The following is an 18,287-nucleotide window of genomic DNA, read 5'->3' on the forward strand; positions in this document are numbered from 1 at the left end:
GACCCCCGGGCCGCAGGAGGCAGCTGTCCGCAGGGAGGAAAGCGGCGGAAAGACTCCTCTCCGTGGCGCAAGCGCCAGACGCCGCCCCGAAAGACGCCCCTGGTGGGCAGCCGCGGCCCTTCTGAGGCTGGACTACCTCGCAGGGCTGTTAGCAGCTCTTCCTCGCCCGCCCCTCGCCCCGCCGCACAGGAATGAGCGGCAGGGGGCACTGTGGCGGGTCCGCGTTCGGCAGAGCGCCCCCTTTCGCGCAGGCGCGCTCCCGGTTCAGACGGCACGGCGGCACGCATGCGCGGCCGGAAGTGGCTGTCAGAGGGGCTCCGCGGCCCCCGGTGAGTGAGCGGCGCCCCGGGGTTTCGTCGCCCTCCTGGCGGCGGCTGGTGGTGGGGCAGCGGCCGTTCTCGGTGTTCTCGACGCCAATTTGCCCCGGCCCCGTGGCTTCGCGTCGCTGCGCCCCTCCCTCCCCCACCGCTGGCATCCCCAGGTAGACTGCCCCTGCCTCCGGAGGCTCCCTCCGGACTGCCCCCCCTTCTTCCCGCAACGCCGGGTGCCCAGCAGCCCGGATCGCCCCGGGCCGCCTGCCAGGGGGGTCCTGCGGTGCGGAAGGGCTTTCCCGCCTTGCGGGCGGGAGCAGCTGCCCTCAGGCCGAGCGGCGGGTCCGAGTGGTCATCGTCCCGGGCGGAGGGGGCTGCAAGCCGGGGGAGGTGTAGACTGCCTCTGAAGCGGGAGGCTCCTTCAATGAATACCTAGATGGTGGTTCTTGTTCCCGCTGCAGAGTAAGTAAAAAACGCTTTATGAAGCCCTAGAGTGCCTGCCCGCTTCCTCCACGGCCGCTGCTCCGGCAAAGCCTTCCATGCTTGTGTGTGTGTGTGTGTGTGTTACAATGCTCCAGCATAAACAAAATAGAATTTTCTCTCTGCCTCGACAACAAACGAGGGCAATTCTTTCCCACTTCCCTCCTGAAATGCTGCAGGACCCGAATATTCTCTCCTGTTCCAGGTGAGCCAGGGTGGGTGAGAAAGGAGCTTTGCTTTAATTCTGCTTTGTAGGAAAAAGAGTCAAACCCAGCTTCTCTTTGAGGTCAGTTTCTCTGTTCGAAAGGAATTCTGTTCTCAATAGTCTGCTTTGCTAAGGTGAGGATAAATAACTGATTGCAGATTGAGAGGAGCTACTTTCAGAGGCTGATTTGCACTGAAGTAGCAACACAGAGTAGCACTTCAGTAAGAAAAACAGCCACGTGTTTAATGATGGTCAGAATTGGGGATTTATTACAAAGCAATTCCACCTTTTCTTTACACGCTCAGGGTATTAGCAATATCCTCACTTTGTTTTTTTTATCTTGTTGGTTTAAATCAAACCACCTGTTTGACCCACTTAAAAATCTAGATGTGCGTAAGACACAGTACTATGGGGACATTGTTTATTTATTTATTTATTTATTTTATTGGATTTATATACCGCCCTTCTCCTGAAAGACTCGGGGCGGTGTACAGGGCAGTTAAAACACAATATACAAAGTTAAAATTAAATTAAATTAAATTAAATTAGCCCCAACAAATAAATCACATTCTAAAAATTTAAAATTCCAATCCCTCAGTCCAGGACGGCAAGCTCAAATAACCAAGTTTTCAGGTCGTGGCGAAAGGAGCGAAGGTCGGGAGCCATCTGGAGCTCAACAGGGAGCTGGTTCCAGAGGACAGGCGCGCCCACAGAGAATGCTCTCCCCCTGGGGGCCGCCAGTCGGCATTCCTTGACCGAGGGCACCCTGAGGAGGCCCTCTCTGTGGGAGCGCACAGGATGATGGGAAGTTAACACCGGCAGAAGGTGCTCCCGTAAATAATCCAGACCCATGCCATTTAGGGCTTTATAGGTCATCACCAGCACCATGAATCTCACCCGGAGGACAACTGGAAGCCAATGCAGCTTGCGGAGCAGAGGTGTTATATGGGAGTATCGGGAGACCCCCATCACCACTTGCGCGGCTGCATTCTGCACCAGTTGGAGCCTCCGAGTGGACCTCAAGGGCAGCTCCATGTAGAGAGCATTGCAGTAGTCAATCCGAGAGGTCACGAGCGCATGAGTGACTGTACGTAGGGCATCTCGGTCCAAATAGGGCCACAACTGGCGCACCAGGCGAACCTGGGCAAAAGCCCCCCTGGTCACAGCTCCTATATATGATCTTCTAAACTGAGCTGTGAATCAAGGAGGACACCCAAGTTGTGAGCCCTATCTACGGGGCGGGGGGTAACACCTTACCCCCCATAGTTAAAGATGGAATAAACTGGGTAACCCGAGATGCCGGTATGTACAGCCACTCGGTCTTGTCAGGATTAAGACGAAGCCTGTTCCTCCCCATCCAGACCCTCACCGCCTCCAGGCACCGGGACATCACAGCGAGGGCATCACTGGGTTGATTTGGGGTGGAAATAAAAAGTTGGGTATCATCAGCATACTGATGATACCCTACCCCAAAACCACAAATGATCTCACCCAGCGGCTTCATATAGATGTTGAACAGGAGGGGTGAGAGGACCGACCCCGAGGGACTCCACAAACGAGAGGCCTCAAGGCCGACCTCTGCCCCCCTGCCAACACCAACTGCGAACGACCCAGGAGGTAGGAGGAGAACCACCGTAAAACAGTGCCACCCACTCCCAACCCCCTGAGGTGCCGCAGTAAGGTACCATGGTCGATGGTATCAAAAGCCGCTGAGAGGTCTAATAGGACTAGGACAGAGGAACAACCCCTGTCCCGAGCCCGCCAGAGATCATTCACCAGCATGACCAATGCTGTCTCCGTGCTGTACCCGGGCCTAAAACCCGATTAGTAGGGGTCCAGATAATCCACTTCCTCCAGGAACAGTGTTATAATGTTGTTCATGTGTTATAATGCTTATGTTGCATAGTTAATTGATATTTTTCCATTTCTACTTAGAAGGAAGACAAAACTGGTAATAGTCAAAATGTAAAATGAATCAAAATTGCCACAAATGATGGTCCTTATTAACTTGAGCCTTTATAATCTAGAAAGCATTTCAGGAGCTGCTAAGAATTTTTGCATGAGACAAACAATTCCTGTCTCTGAGACGTGTAGAAACTAAAGGGGCCTCTTTTGCCATCTTCCAGTTGCCCTCGGGGCTGGAGAATGTGAGGCCGCTGCCGTCTCTTGTCAGCCACAGACATGGAGGAGGAGGGCCTTCCTTTGCCAGCAGAGAGGCTGGATGCTCCAGGGATCAGCCGGCGGGTCTCCGTCAGCGAGTTCTCCTGCCACTGCTGCTATGACATTCTCATCAACCCCACCACCTTGAACTGCGGGCACAGCTTCTGCCGGCACTGCCTGGCATTATGGTGGACGTCTTCCAAGAAGAACGAGTGTCCGGAGTGCCGGGAAAAATGGGAAGGGTTCCCAAAGGTCAACATCCTCCTCAGGTGACCATTGCCTGCCAGCTTCGCCCACCCCAGTTGCCAGGCTGAGAACCAAGCAGTGGTCCCAAGACGTCCAGAGGCGAGCGCCTGGGGGGAGGCGAGCTGCCCTGGGGCTCGTTTCTCTGCCCTGGCCAGGAGCCTTGGTGCCTCCCCAACTGCGCCTTGGGGCACATCAGGAGGGAGTGACTGAATGCTTTCCTTTGGCCTAGTTACCTCTGCTCCTCTTAGCAGGGTGCGGCCTTGGTAAGAAGCAAGCCTGACGTTGCATTGCTTCCTCCAAAAGCAGACGGGTCTTCCTTCCCCAGCCGACTGCAAGGTGGGCAGAGCCAAACAAAGATTACTGGGAGAACCAGCAAGTGATTCCTGTTGAAGGATTTGGGCAGGCCTGAGTCAGGGGATGCTCTAGACGTGTCTCTCACTGCAAGTTAGAAAAGGCTTTTCCAGAAATTAACAAGCTGGCTCGTGACCAGCAAAGTCGGCTCAAGGAGTTTTTTCCCTTCCAGGAATGCTGTTGAAAAGTTGTTCCCGGCTGCCATTGAGCAGCGCAAAGACGACATCTTGCAAAACCACGAGGCAACGCAAAGTCTGGCTGCTTTTCAGAAGTATGGGAGCGACCAGCTCACGGCAGCCCCCAGTGCCGGGAGGGTGAACCCGCCCGGAGGAGGCTTTTTCTCCGGTGTCCTGACCGCGTTGACCTGCGTGGCGGTACGGCTCCCCGAGGACATTTTTCACAAGCACTGCCACGACGGGGGCGAGGGGAGGCTTTGCAGGGCACCATTTCAGCAGTGCAGCCGAGCAGGCTCTGCAAGGGGGGCTGAGCTTCTGGTGCGGTTCTCTGACTGCCTGCATGGAAACCAGGGAGTGGGCTTGGCTGCCCGCCCAGTTTCTAAGAGCTATGCCCCCGTTGCTGCCACTTTCTCTTTGGCGCTCAGGAAGCGAGGCTGAAGGGCAGTGGCTGTGGTTGGCTGGCCTCTTGTGCCGCCTTATCCCAGAGAACTGGCCACATGTGGCTTATTGAAAACAGTGTTCCTAAGACATTAAGCTATAATTTAAAGTTGCTTGCCGCAAGCATGGATGGCTTGTCTAGATCAGACTTTGAACATGATGCTTATTGTAGTTGCTTTAAGCACCCACAGCCCCTCCCCGGCCCAGCCTCAGATGCTCTCGATTGGTCTCTTAGGTGGTTTTGCTGGGCTACCACTGGAGCAGCCGGGAGTCAGAGGACGGCCTGTTGGTCCACAAGCCTGTCGCCAAATGGACGGCAGAGGAGGTGGCCCACTGGCTTGGGCAGCTGGGGCCTTGGACGTCCCTCTACAAGGAGAGGTTCCTGCAGGAGAGGGTGAATGGACGGTGAGTCAGAATGTTTGGGCAGAGGGAAGATGGGAGGATTTGAACACAAAGCCTTGCCTGTCATTCTCCGGGGACGTGCAAATGGGGACAAACGTATGATGTTCATGGCCTGCTTGGGAGTCGTAGGCGATTGGCTGCTGCCTGGCCAAGGATTTCAGCTCCCTTTAGAGTTTCATTTTGCTCTGGGTGAAAATGTCTATGACTTCTTAAAAGTCTCCATGGAGACTTTGGGGCTTTGCAGTGCTGGAGCCGGGCCTGAATGGTTCATCTTGCAGGCTGCTTCTGACACTGACCGATGAAGAACTCAGACAGGCTCCTTACCAGGTGGAGAACAGCAGCCACAGAAAAGCCATCACAATGGAACTCGAGCGGGTGAAGATGCGGGGGCTGAAGCCGCCACAGAACCTCTGGGAGTACAAAGTGAGTCAAGTGGAGCCGCTCAGACCGTTCTGATCCAGAGGATGAAAACCCAAGGCCAGCGGCCCTGGCCTCTTCACCCTCCTGGCTGATGGGGCCTAGAGGGGGTCTTCTCCCACATCTCACGTCCCAGGCCTAGCAAGCAGCATCGTGCCTGGGGGAGCCCGGCCGGTGGCGGAGCAAAGCCCCTGGCCATTTTGTCCACAAATATCCCTGGCCTTGCAGGCGGTGCAGCCTGGAAAATCGCTGTTCCTGCTCTACGCCTTGAAGAGCTCCCCTCGGCTCACCCTGCTCTACTTGTACCTGTCGGATTACAGCAACACCTTCCTGCCCTTCATCCACACCGTCTGCCCGGTGCCGGAGGACAAGGAGCTTGCAGACGTTATTGCAAAACTGCACGTAAGTGTGGAGTCCCGGGCAGTTTGGCCTTTGACCCTGGCAAGAAGCAAGGGGTGTCTGCGCCTCCAGCTGTTGCTCGTCTTCTGTCTCTGCAGGACCACAAGGACCCGGTGTGGAAACAGTGGCGGGAATTCCTGGTGAAGTTTGCTTTTCTGCCCTATCAGCTGCTTGCCGAGTTTGCTTGGGACTGGCTGGAGGTCCATTATTGGACCTCCCGCTTCATCATCGTGAATGCCATGCTGCTCTCCGTGCTGGAGCTGCTCTCCTTCTGGCGGCTCTGGTCGAGGCGGGAGCTGAAGTGAGTCCCTTGCCTCCCTCCTGGGTGGGGTGTGTGTGTCTTCTTAAGGACAGACTTAAATTATTGGCCACAGTTACATTGGTCCATCTCAAAGAAAGACTTTCCTAGTTTTTTCCTGCTCTAGCACAGAGGCAGCTGGCTCAGAGGGACCTACTTGAAAACTGTCCATCTTTAGGCTCTGCCCTTCGCAAAAAGTCCCCCCCCGGGGCTCGGTGTTCATGCCGTTCGTTTCCTTTCAAGCTCATCCCCACCCTCCTTTCCGTCTCGGGATAGCCCGGTATGTCTGGTCTGGCCACTACTGCAAGGACAAGCAGGGCCTGTAAAAGACCCGGGACATCGTCGGGGTGAATCTAAAAGCTGCCAAGCCCAGATGTTAACCGTTCTCTCTCTTCCCCTCCTTCTTTTCAGGAGAATTCCCTACCGGATGTGGAGCCACTTCTGGAAAATGTCAACCCAGGGATTCCTGATGGCCATTTTCTGGCCAGTCATTCCCCAGTTTGCCTGCAATTGCCTCTTTTACTGGGCTTTGTACTTCAACCCGATCATTAATATTGACCTTGTAGTGAAGGAAGTCCGTCGGCTGGAAACCCAAGTGCTGTGAGGGCTCTGGCCTTGGGACGGCCGGACCCTCCATCGTCTGGGGCAGGATGCCGAGGGATCAGCTCCGTCCTTCTGCACTTCTAAATCAGCTGATACTTCCTCCATGGGTAACTGGACAGTCTAGTTTTGCAGCTCTTTGCGTGCCCCACTTTCTTTTCAGGAGCAAGAGGCACTTTCTCCTTGGAGCAGAGAAGATGAAATGTTTGCGTAATCCAAACTCTTACTTTGAGCCGACTGAAGCAGGGTTGCAAACTCTTTGGGAAAGGATACCTTGCGTGTAAGTAGGTGAATTGGTTTATCTGTGTGTCTAAATTTCCTCTGTGTTGCTTTGTGTTAAATCTCTGGTGAAACTAAAACGATCTTTATGTTAAATGTGATGTCCCTATGAATGAAATTTGACTCTGCATTTGTATTAACATGATCTTTAAATTTGCATAGAACATTTTTACAAATTAAATAATATTTTCTAAAAGCAGCAATATTTGTCTTTTCACCCAGTATTCCCTCCTTCCCTTTCTTGTTTAGATTGTGAGGTAGGCGGGACTGAACAATGGCTGGTCTCATGGCTGCCTGGTGACCATCAATGTCCAGGCTGCGATGACGGGAGTTGAACCTTGCTATGCTCATTAAACCAGCTCTGCTCTATGCCCTCCCTGGCCGCCCTGGGTGCTCTTTCTTTCTGTACAGTAATGGAATGTGGGAATGACCAGGGGAGGCGGAAGAAGGTCAGAAAGCCCCTCCCAAGCTTCTTGGGCTGTGAAGGAGATGGGGAGAGATTTGGACTTTCAGACTTGCAAGATTCTGTTAATGTAAAGCTTTACAATAAAGTAGAAACGGTCCATCTGGTTGTCTTTCCTTTCTGGTCTACCCCCTGTGGCTGACACCAATCTTGTAAGTCCTAAAATTTCTCTCCTATCTCCTTCTCCGTTACAACCACAAAACTAGGAAAGGGCTCTTCTAACCCTCTTGCTCCCCCCACTTTCCTGCTGAGGGCTAAGTTGCCTTTTCTCTGACCATCCCTGGCTGCCTCTGCCCAGTCTCATTCCCACACGCCATTACTCGCTAGTGCAAAATTTTGCATCCCAAAGGAGTTGGGCTTGCGCTGGGTGACATCCTGGAAGTGAGACCTCAGCGCTGCCTGCAGACTCTCCCAGTGCAGCAGGACGAGGCCGGGCCCTCCGAGGGGGAGTAGCCGTTCAGGTCCTGAATCGGAAGGCGGACAAGCAGAGAAGCCATGCAAGGGAGCGTCAGTCGTCTGGGCAGGTGGGGCCCTTCTCTCCACACTGGGTGTCTGGCCAGAACAAATAGGTCACGTTGTAGGGGGCTTTTGCCAGGCACTTGGCTGCGCTGTGGTCGCACTCACAAGCCATCTTTTGGCACTTGTCTTCGATGTCGTCTGCAAAAGGAAAGAGACCAACAAGCACTGAAGCCACAGGAGGAGTTGCCACACGAAGCTTTCCAAGTGGGCTGGAAGGGTGGAGGCTCCGGCCTGTCCTGCCAAGAAGCAACTCACCACACTTGGCTTTGCCGTCCTGGCACTCCCAGGGGTACCACCACGTCTTGGGGGTGCAGCTGTCCTCCTCGGCTCTTCCATAGCAACAGTCATGCTTAAAGCAGCACCTGGCAGAACCAGAGGAGACCCGCTGAGCCAAGCTCAGGTGAACCCCCTCCCCCAACCCCTCTCAGCCTGTTTGGGGGGGGGCACTGTGCTTCCTGCAAAAGGTCACGGTGCTTACTCAGGTGGGTGATCATTTTTATACCTATAATGTAGATAGATGGTGTGGGTAAAGAATTAATTATTGCTCTTTTGGACAGTTGGAGCTCCGGGCCTCCAGGAGAGCTGCTCCTTCCTCATGTTGCGTCCTCTCACCTGAAGCAGCTTCTGTGCAGAAAGCCCAGGAGGGCTGTTTCCCCAATGGCCCAGTGCTATCACTTTCGACTTCATTTTAGTTTCCCCCAATAATCCTGAATAATTTATAGTTGAGCTGGATTTGGAGGCATCCCGTTCAAGGGCCAGTCCCGGGAGTCCATTAGGGCAGCTGGCCAGGAGGAGTGCCCAGAGGCCATCCAAAGCCCCTAGTTCTACGCGAGGTGATGGTGCTGTGGCAGCTTAATTTGATGTGACATCGGTGCCCAGCTTGCCTCTACCCCTGCCTTTAAAAATGAAGCTGGGCAGCTGGCCCACATCAGCCAGGATGTGGGGTAAAATATGAACAAAGGAAAACATGTTTCCTGGCCAAAATGGCTGGACTTGACCTTCGCAACTGAAGCAAAGGTCTCATTCTGCCAAACTAGTGGAAGCAAAAGAACATGCGTTTCCAAGTGCTTAAAATACACTACAGCTAAATATGACTCTTTGGGGCAGCTTCTATTCTGAGTTTACAGCGATGGCAGGATGTGGTGTAAGGAGGGTGGCTTGGCATCGCCTGGGCCTTCTCAGGATGGTGTGCCTTCCACGTTTGCACTTTCAGATGCAGGCGTGAGCTCAGCCACTTCCCAGAATCCCTCCAGCTGTGCCCATCCAGGATATCTTAAAAGCAAAGGCATCTGGCAGTTTCTCTTTTTAATCCAGCTTCCCAGGAAGGAAACCCCCAGTTCCTCTGCCTCAGGATTCCAAGCCTAGGAAGCAGACGGGAGGGAGGTTGCTTGGTGCCCAGCGGGAGCTCTCGCCGGCCATGGGGCAAGAGGCCGACGGGAGCACTTACCAGTCGACTTGGTCCTTGGGCCAGCCACGGCCTCCCCAGCCGCAGTAACATCCGTAGCGAATGTAGGCCAGGGGAGTTCGCCCCGTGGTGCACTGGATCATCCCGGCCAACTGGAGGATTCCTCTGCGGGGCCGAGAAGGGGCTTTGCCCAAAGGGCATCCTGACATGCAGGAGGAAAAAAAGCAGCATCAGGAGGGCAGCTTTGGGGCAGGGGGGGCGGTCTTGCCTGTCCTCTGCTGTCATTCCCATCTGATTCTGCTCCTGGTTAAGTGGGGTGGGGGGGGACAATTCCAATAAATCTGCCTAGCGGCCCCCAGCAACCCACTTGAAAGGCAAGGGAAGAAGATGCACACACGAGAGCCTCTCGTTCATGGAGGTGCCCCAAAGCAGGACCCACCCAAAGCTCTGATCCCCAAGGAGCCCCACCTCCGGTAGCAGCAGCAGCAGCAGAGGTCCCAAGAGACGCCCAGGGCTGTTTTAAAGGTGGGTTGCTGGGGTTCAAACACCCCCAGCTTCCTGGGGCACTAACAGAAACCCTCTGCCATCAGCCTTCACGCTGTAACAGCCTCTTCCCATCTCCCTCTTTGCTTTACATTTACGGCATCAGGTAAACAGCACAAAAAGGGGAGCCACCTCCCTGGGAAGGCCGGGTGCAGCCTGCAAGGGGGCCAGGGGTGATGGGAGAAAAGATCCTGTCGATTTATATTAGGATAAAGTAGAAATAGATCCTCTGGTGGTGTTTCCTGTCTGGTCTACCTCACAGGCTGACACCAATCTTGCAAATCCATAGGAACCCCAATACCTCAAATGACACCTGCCCATCACAGAGAGGAGTCCAAGGCAATTCCCCCAACATGCCCCTTGAAAAGCGGCAGGGTCCCTTTCTCTGGGATCTCCGTTTGGGCAGGTCGTCACACCCTTAAGCTGTGCCTGGAAATGCCCCCCCCAATTATGTGAAGGGTGCTCCCAGTTTCTTTGCTCCACTAAGTAGCATCCAGCGAGATCAGTGCAGGGAAAGGGAACTCGGCGCCCTCCAGACTCCCCTTAACCTGGTTACCGAATTAACCCACGCTCTGAATTCATCCCACGAACGCGTTCATACAAGCCCAAGGTCCCTCGCCAGCGGCCCCGGGGAGGGCACCCCGCGAGGAAAGAGGGCTCGCCGCCAACTCACCGCTCCGCACCAGCCCCAGCAGCAGCAGCAGCAGCAGCGGCGGCGGCGGCGGCGGCGGCGGCGGCGGCGGCGGCGGCGGCGGGGCCATCAGCGACAATCCGGGGAGACGACCGGTCCCGCGCTCTGCCCGTCCGTCCAGTTCAGGCGCCGCCGCGGGAACCTCTGCTTCTCCCCGGCCGGCCGGGCGTTGCGCTTCTGCCGCCGCCGCCGCCGCCTCCCGCCGGTCTCCATCCCCTTCTCCGCCCACGCGCCCGCCCCGCACGCGCCACACAGCTCGGGCCCTCCGGAGCTCCTGCCGGCGTCGCCGCGAGACTGTTCGCGGGCGTCCCTGCGCAACTGCCGGGCCCGCCGCGCGCGCGAGAGAGGGGCGAGCGTGGCAAGCCGGAGCGAGGGGCGGGGGAGCCCCCAGCCCCACCTGAAGGGCCCCGCGAGCGCTCGCCCCCGACTCTCCTCCCCCGCCCGCCCGCCCAGAGCTGGGATTCCCGGGCTCCCGGTGGTGGGGAGCGAGAAAGTCGCCTGCCCTGGCTTGGGGGTCCCGCGCCTCGCGGTGGGGTTCAGCTAATGGCCGGCCGGGCCTTTCCGTGGGAGCCGAAGGGCGGGCAGGATTGGGTTCCCTTGGAAAGCTCTCTCCCCACCCCCCACGCCCGTCTAAAAATGAAAGAGCTCAAGGACAGCCAGAGTGCGGTGAATGAGGGAGAAAGGCCACCTGTCTCCCTGACCAGGTGCCCTTGTCTCTAATTAAGACTCAGTTTGTTCTAGATAACACGGGTGGTGAGCATTGTGGGTGTTCCTGGCACAAGCACTCCCTGGCATTCTTGTCACTCACTCTGGCTTTCAAAGTGATTGTGGCTGAAGACGCCCAGCAGCACAAGCAGCCTGAGGGCCCGGCAGCCCCTCTTCCTGCTTTCTCTGGGTAAAAGAAAGTGGTGTGTGTGTGTGCAAATCACCTGCTGCAAAATGAATTCCACACTCCCAGCACCCAGTCCCGCATGGCCTTGGACTTCCTGCACCTGGTCTCCCCAAAGGTCACCTGCCCCTTGGCTGGACCCTTCCTGCTGTGGCAGGGCTTATAAATCCCAGGCTCAGCTTCTCTCTTCAGAAAGGGGGAGTTGAGCCCATTCTTTGGGGTCACCTTATCGTGTCTGACCAGCAGCACCAAAGCAGGATGGACTGGTTGGACAATCAGGTGGGGCTGGCTCGCCCCCCCCCCACGTCTTCCTTCCTCCAGCCTGCCCTTGGCACGCCCCCCCAGGCCCTCTAGGATCCCGCTGCTTTCCTGCTCCCTAGGAGGAGGCCTTCTTCCAGCCAGCTAAAGTTCTCTCTCACCCTTTTAACTTGCTATTTAACCTAATGGTGGATGATGCGCTTTGTCTCATGGCCTCTTTGCAAAGAAAGACAAGAAATTACGATGACAGCCCCTTTCATGGGGGGGCACTGTGTCCCCCCCCTTGCAATGGAAGTCAGGCTCCAGGCACACCACCAAGACTGCTACAGGAGACAACCTGAGCACCAACAGGCACACTGAAACTTTCTCAAGCTTTTTTTTCTCCTCCTGTATTTCCCAGAAGTGGCACCATGAACATCCAGCTAATTGCAGCTGTGGGCAGGTGACTTGCACTGAAAACAGACCGACTTGCACAAGATGCCAGTGCAGCGTCTGCTGCCTGCACGCAAGGAAAGTTGGCCGTGACTTGGTTCCAGGATTTTCGCCACCACCTCGTTTCCGCAGACAGCCCTGGGGCTGGTTACTCTCTTGCCCTCCTTTTCACCTGGCTCTGAAGGAGACCCAGTAAACAGAATCTGTTTTACAATATTTGTCCAGCTGGCATCACAACAAGGCACTTTAGCAGCAGGAGTCAGGAAATCAGCAGGTTCTGTTACTGCATTCCAGACACTATTAATTGTGTTCCCACAGCTGCAGAAACCAGCATGAGTGCAAACAGTGTGTGTGTGAATTATCCCTCTTCCTGTGCAGAAGCCCCAAAAGTCACCCTGGTCCCAGGACCGCTCCCGTTAATCTGAGCCTGAGGTGATATTCCTCATAGCTGTTTCTTGCTGAGATGTTGCCATCTGGGATTCAAGGACCTTGCAAAAATCCTGAGTGTCTAAACAGCATGGTGAAAGCTTAGAGATGCATCACCCTGCCGGCTGACACTCCAGTTGCAATCCAGTAAAATCCCTTTCCACATGTCCTAGCTGAAACAGGATGTACGGTGGCTTCTTTCAATGTGCGCCCTCTGGGTCTCAGCTGGGAGTCACTGACACAGCTCGTAATGTTGTAATCCCCTCCGCCAAATCATGTGCAAGTGCATTGATTTTAATTTATTTTAAAGAGTCACATGTCTGATCATCTTAAAAACAGAACTCTGGACAGCTCCAACAATAAAACCCCCAAACCATAAAATCGTAAAACATAACCCAAACCTGCCGCCACCTTCATCCCCTAGGGATGCCCCAGTGCCTGGGTGAAAAGCGCATCTTGATTGCCCTCTGGAAGGCTGGGGGGGGGAAGGGGGAGCCGCCACAGGTATCACTGATGAACAGGAAGCCCTGCACTCACTAACAACAGATCTCCCAGTTTGATTACAAAAACTGGTGCGAGTTTCATTGTAACAGTCACATGCATAAATCCAATTAACAAATAATTTAAACCGGATACATTTTGCAATTATATATTTGGTTATCATTAGTATATTAGTCATCATTTCCAAACTGATTTTGGGTGTCTCATTTAAATATAACCACAAAATTAATAACTCGGTTCACCAGAAGACAACCTATAATTTCCTACACCATTTGGACTTTCGCCATTTAGCCAGCAGACATTAATCAAAAGGCTAATCATACTCTTGACTACTTTATGTACCAATCCTTCTGATACTGTATGCAAAAGGTGGTTTTTCATTTTGACTTCCTTCCCTGTGGAAACGCAGTTTGCCGTAAAGAATTCTGGGACACGTCAAATTCCCATAAAACTGCGATGCTCCTCAGAAGATGCTCATGCCAGTCATGTGGCAATGTGTCTTTCACTGATGCTCAGGGTTGCTACTCTTGATCTTCCACATTTTGATGGGCAACTGCAAAATGGCGCATTAAGACTCCAAATTGGCAGCTTCTGAAGACTGAAGTGGTAGCCACAAACATGGACATTGGAGGAGGGAGATCTTCAGGGTTATTTATTACTATGGCATTTCTCCACATAAATAAGAGATACATTCTAAAACTCAAAATTTTGAAAAATAATACACACGTACCCTATCAGGATTCAGAACAGAGGACTGCAATCTTCCCAGACCAAGGGGTTGCTCTCGCAGCCCTCTGAGGGAAAAAGAGCAGGGGGGGGGCATGGAAAGTCTCTCCAGGAAGTCCATCACATTTGAGAGCCTTTCAAGCGGGGTTAGGCCGGTGCCCAAACTGGCTGCTGCCTCTGCTTTACTCGCCTTGCACGCCATGGTTGCTTTTTGGACCCCTTTGCTGGTTCTGCTGGCCGCCTCCCTCCGAATCTCCAAGCGGAAGCTGGATGTGGGCTTTCAGAGAAGATTTCTGTGGGGGGGGGAAGAGATTTGGGGCTGAGTGAAGGAAAACCGGCCAATCGGAGAAGTCTCCCCTCCTTTCTGAACTAGACCAGCATCAGCAACCTGCACATCCTGCCCCCGCACACAGACTTAATTGGTTCCTCGGCTTCCCCTCGTTTGGCCCAGCAGATGCTGGGTGCACCAGCATAGGAGACACATTGGAGAGCAGGTGAGCAGCCCCATCCCCCCTCTGCCTCTCCTGGTTTTTGGAAGGCCACAAATACTGGATTACTGGAGCAACTGACATGAAAACCATTTAATTCCAGGGAAGATGAGCAGTTTCTGGATCCAACCCCGTTGAGAGGGGATGCAGCCGGCATCCAAGCAGGTCCCTCCCTCGTGACAGTCACCAAGTCCCAGCCAGGAGCACTGGCTACAGACGAGCTTTGGTGCAGGCCTGCAGTTGCAGTGAGCTCTCCGTCCTTTGCGCTTTGTGACATGGGCAAGGGCTCTGCCTCAGAAAGTAGGTCTTCAGAGATTGAGAAGCAGCAGCCGCAGGACAGATAGGAAGTGGGGGGCTCACTTTACCTTCAGCTTCACTGCAAGGAGGAAGCAGCCAGTCCTTTCCAGATATGTACCCTGGGCTCCCTCGCCCTCCGCAATGAAAGGATTAGCACAGCGGGTTCAGGAAGAGTAGCAGCACTCCAGTGGGCGTCACCTTGGCACTGATGGTGTCATTTGGGGCGTAAACACCCATTGACAGCTTGCCCAGCACATCATAGAGCCTATAGCCTGCTCTGCAGCCTGAGATTCCCAGAAGGCTCGGGGTTGTGGCAAATGACCGTGGGGCCCCATCAGTTCTGTTGTTCAGGACTGCGACCGCATACTGGCCATTGACCAGGGGCCTCTTCCATACTTCAAAGTTCTGCTTCTGTTTGAGAGACAAGCCAGGGCACAGAGCAGTGACCAGCCTTGCTCAGGGCACAGATACATTTTTTTTCTTTCACCCAACTTGCTCAAAGACTCACAACAGCTCCCTGCACCCAGAGAAAGGCTGCCACCCAGTGGCAGAAGTGCCAGGGCAAGGGAGCCGTTTTCCCAGGCACAAGACAGCTCTGCTCTGGTGAAGAGATTTCCCCCACACACACCCTGGCAAGGAGTCTTCCTTGAACTCCCCTCAGGTCCTGGTTAATGTAGATCAGGAGCGGATTCTGCAGCATGTCTTTGGCCTCCTCTGAGATGTTCCTCAGGTTGCAGGAGATGAAGAAGGGGGCTGCCAGGATCGCCCATAGCGCCGCCTGCACCTTCGACTGCTCGTGGCTCAGCCCAAAGTCACTGACAATCAGCTGGAAGGAGACAGGATGCCAGGCAGCCGGGAAGAGAAATCAAAGGAAGTCCCCCTTTGGGATCCCGCACACCCCGGAAGCAGAGCTGTTTCAGAACTGTAGAGTTGGGCACTGAAAGCAGAATTTCTAGTTGTGCATTTCACAGCCCACCTCTGCACATTTTCCCTTCACCTTTCCTGCCAATTGACCTTCAGGGTCCCCGAGGAATGGCCATCAAATCTCAAACTCTTACCCGGGCTCAGGTTAGAGGTAAGGAAGAGGGTCTCACCATGTCGGGGTCATTCCACCTTCCAGGCCCTGAGGCTGGCTGCAGGATATCCTGATTGTCTCCGTACCATTCGATGATGTGGAAGAGGCTGTCCCAAGTATCTTCAATATCAGCGTAATTTCTCCATGAGTTACAAATCTGGCCCAGTAAGGTGTAATTCACCTTAATTAAAACAAGCAGATTTATGGTTCTGAAATGAAAGACAGGACTACTACGAATTGGAGAGAAGCAATTATAACTACTGCTATCCTCAAAACTGCTTAGTACATCAGAGGAAAACTAAATGGGGTTTATGACTGGAATACAGATTTGATTTTGATTTGATTTGCCATTTTATGCTTTCAGGAAGAATAGGAGGAAGTGACCTCAAACAGCCACTGGAAAGAGGCTTATCCAAAACCTGGGAGAGGTACTGACTCCTACTCCTCTGCCCCCCTGGCTGTCATCCTTGCCACTCGCTTTTGTCTCCTTAACAAACCACAGCCCAGTTTCATCCTAGGTTTACAAGGTGTATTTCCTTCTTTCCACGGACTTCAAAGAAACATGCCTGTGAAAGTGGTCTGCTGCAGAAAGGCCCTTTGCTGGAAAAAGTGGGAGTCGGGGCCTGAGATTACCTTTGGCGGAAGACCCCCTTCGTAAGCTGGCCAACTGCAAGACAAGGCGATGGGCCTCCCAGTTTGGTTCAGTGCTCGGCTCATTTTGGGGTAGCCTGAAAAACGCCCAGAGAGTGTGGCAAGAGACCGTCAGTTGCACAGGCAGAGGCGGCTTAAGTTACTTCAGCCACCTCCCCCCACCGGGGGGTCCCCAGAAGCCATCAGCCTCCATTCCTTGCACGGCAGGGAGCTGTCTTGGAAGCCACTTTGAGAACCCCAACTCGACTGGCCTCCCTCAAAAGATGTGTTCTGATTTTCATGCTCTGGTGCCTGAAGGGGAAACCCCCCACCCAATGTTCCCAACAAATTGCAATGTTGCCATAATGAGCAGCAACAACCTCGTGCAAACTCTGCCCCTCCCTGGCGGGTGGAGGCAGGCATGAAGTGTTGGCAGCATCAGGAATGAGCTGGTTTGCTCTTTTCCACCTGACCCCCAGACCCCCCCTCCCTCGTCTGCTCCCCCAGCCACTCTTCTGCCACGGGACAGCTGACCTGTGGCCTTGAGGGAGGAGTTGGAGAAGCAGCCGTCCAGCTTTAGCATGTCGACACCCCACTCTGCAAAGGTGTTTGCATCCGTTTCCACAGTATCCAGGGTGGTGCCCGGATAACCCGCACAGGTGGCATTGCCCAAGTCACTGTAGATGCCAAATTTCAAGCCTTTGGAATGAACCTGGAGGAGGAGGGGGGGAAAAGGGGGCTGAGGATGCCCAGTGCATAAGGGAGGAGGATCTGAGGGGCCCAACTGGCAGCCGGAGCTGAGCCGGGTTGCTGCATTGTGAGACCCTTCCTGGATACGGCTCTTAAGGCCTGGCCTAGGCTCCGTTTTCAGATGGATGCAATACAGCATGTCCGACTGTGCTGGGTTAAAGAGGTCAAGTGGTTCTATTTATGTGCAGCCTTGCTTGATCACTAATGAATCATAAAACACAGGTGCTTGATGTTCCATACTGGGGCTTAAAATTAGACTTCAAGGTAGCCAACCCGTAAGAGATGTTTTCTTATCCACTGGAAAGCTTTTGGCCATTTTAGGGCAGGCCCTCCCCTGCACTCACATAGTCAGCCAGAGCCTTCATCCCGCTGGGGAACCTCCGGGGGTCTGCCTGGAGCCTCCCGAGGGCATCCCGCTTGCCAGCTGCCCAGCAGTCATCCAGGGTGACGTACTCGTAGCCCAGTTTCTTCCACCCGTCTGCGGCCAGCCGGTCAGCCATGGCCTTGATCAGCTTCTCGCTGTTGGCAAAGGAAAGGCAGCCTTGGTCTCCCAGGAAGCTTCCTTCATCCCAGGAGGCGGGGGCAGGTGGAGCGGATCGTGGGAATCTCTTCCCTGCGCAAAACCCATCTAAGCCCTCGCGATTTCTGAAAAGGTGTTCCGACGGTCTCCGGCACCAGCTTCACCAGCATGCAAGCTGCGACCCTCGCGCTCCCGCACCTGATGCAGTTCTCGGGGTCCTTCGCGCAGTCCGTGTTGCACTTGAAGCGCACCCAGGGCTCCCACCCCATCGGGGGCGTCCTCAGCAGCCCGTTGTCCAGCGGGGAGACGCGACGGGCCAGGCCGAGCAAGATCCCCAACGAGAAGAGCAGCAGCGGCCGAGTAAGCGAGTCAAAGGCGCGGCCGGGCATTTTACAACTCTACTTCGGGTCTTTGGCAGCGACACGAGTCTTCCCCTGAGGTCGTCAGAACAGGCGCCAAACCTCCTGCCGCGTTCCGCGCCGGTCCCCCGGAGCAGAATCTGGCTCGCAGCCGAGACCCCCGCCCAGCTGGCGGGCTTCCCCAGAAGGTGCATTGCGTCAAAGGGAGCCCCTCTGTGACGTCGCGACTTCGAACCCCGCCTCCACTTAGCACCGCCCACGGGGGGATACTTCTCGCTTGGCGGAAAGCCGCGCGCAGGCGCACATCTCCATCCCCTAGCGGAGGGGCAAGTCAGTGAGCGGACCAGGTGTTCGGACACCCCCCCCCTCCGCAAGCAGGGCATTCCACGCCTCCCTCTCTCGTTAGCGTCCGGATTGCAAACGGCTCTGCCTATAGGGCGGGGGGGGCAATTTCGGACAAGCACTGTCCCTCTTTAGCCACCCTCCTTCCTGAGTTGAAGGATATCCCGTTTGCCCTTTAAAGGGGGAGCTCAGATAGTGCGGGACCGTAGGA

At 54.7% G+C, this 18,287-nt stretch overlaps 3 protein-coding genes across 8 annotated transcripts; 1 reads left to right on the forward strand and 2 right to left on the reverse strand.

Moving 5' to 3' along the window:
* The first annotated feature begins 261 nt into the window (after positions 1-261).
* On the forward strand, positions 262-7,138 carry BFAR (bifunctional apoptosis regulator). 6 transcript variants are annotated; one of them, XR_014027765.1, is made up of 9 exons: positions 340-773; positions 3,123-3,425; positions 3,926-4,127; positions 4,603-4,772; positions 5,048-5,192; positions 5,415-5,588; positions 5,684-5,886; positions 6,295-6,763; positions 6,985-7,138. XR_014027765.1 is itself a non-coding variant. In XM_081338003.1 (8 exons), exons 2-8 carry the CDS (start codon positions 3,178-3,180, stop codon positions 6,485-6,487), a joined length of 1,335 nt encoding a protein of 444 aa, XP_081194129.1. In that variant the 5' UTR covers positions 262-329; positions 3,123-3,177; the 3' UTR covers positions 6,488-6,972. The 6 variants fall into 6 exon arrangements, 3 of the variants coding, with proteins under 3 accessions (XP_081194129.1, XP_081194127.1, XP_081194128.1); XR_014027766.1 differs by having other exon boundaries at positions 7,012-7,138; XR_014027767.1 differs by having other exon boundaries at positions 6,295-6,593; positions 7,012-7,138.
* Positions 7,139-7,316: 178 nt separating this feature from the next.
* LOC308673894 (phospholipase A2-like) lies at positions 7,317-10,596 on the reverse strand (the record flags this gene model as incomplete). The annotated part of the gene is made up of 5 exons (XM_081337940.1): positions 7,317-7,882; positions 8,000-8,106; positions 9,192-9,351; positions 9,589-9,663; positions 10,461-10,596. 5 exons carry the CDS (start codon positions 10,594-10,596, stop codon positions 7,734-7,736), a joined length of 627 nt encoding a protein of 208 aa, XP_081194066.1. The 3' UTR covers positions 7,317-7,733.
* A 3,050-nt stretch (positions 10,597-13,646) lies between these two features.
* On the reverse strand, positions 13,647-18,204 carry LOC308673841 (alpha-N-acetylgalactosaminidase-like). The gene is made up of 7 exons (XM_081337850.1): positions 17,574-18,204; positions 17,200-17,374; positions 16,640-16,817; positions 16,109-16,203; positions 15,495-15,656; positions 15,029-15,226; positions 13,647-14,811 (listed from the first exon to the last, which is right to left on the reverse strand). The coding sequence occupies exons 1-7, from the start codon at positions 17,762-17,764 to the stop codon at positions 14,551-14,553; spliced, it is 1,260 nt and encodes a 419-aa protein (XP_081193976.1). The 5' UTR covers positions 17,765-18,204; the 3' UTR covers positions 13,647-14,550.
* Positions 18,205-18,287: the final 83 nt, after the last annotated feature.

This window comes from Vipera berus (assembly GCF_964194415.1).
Source record: "Vipera berus genome assembly, chromosome: 13".
NCBI lineage: Eukaryota > Metazoa > Chordata > Lepidosauria > Squamata > Viperidae > Vipera > Vipera berus.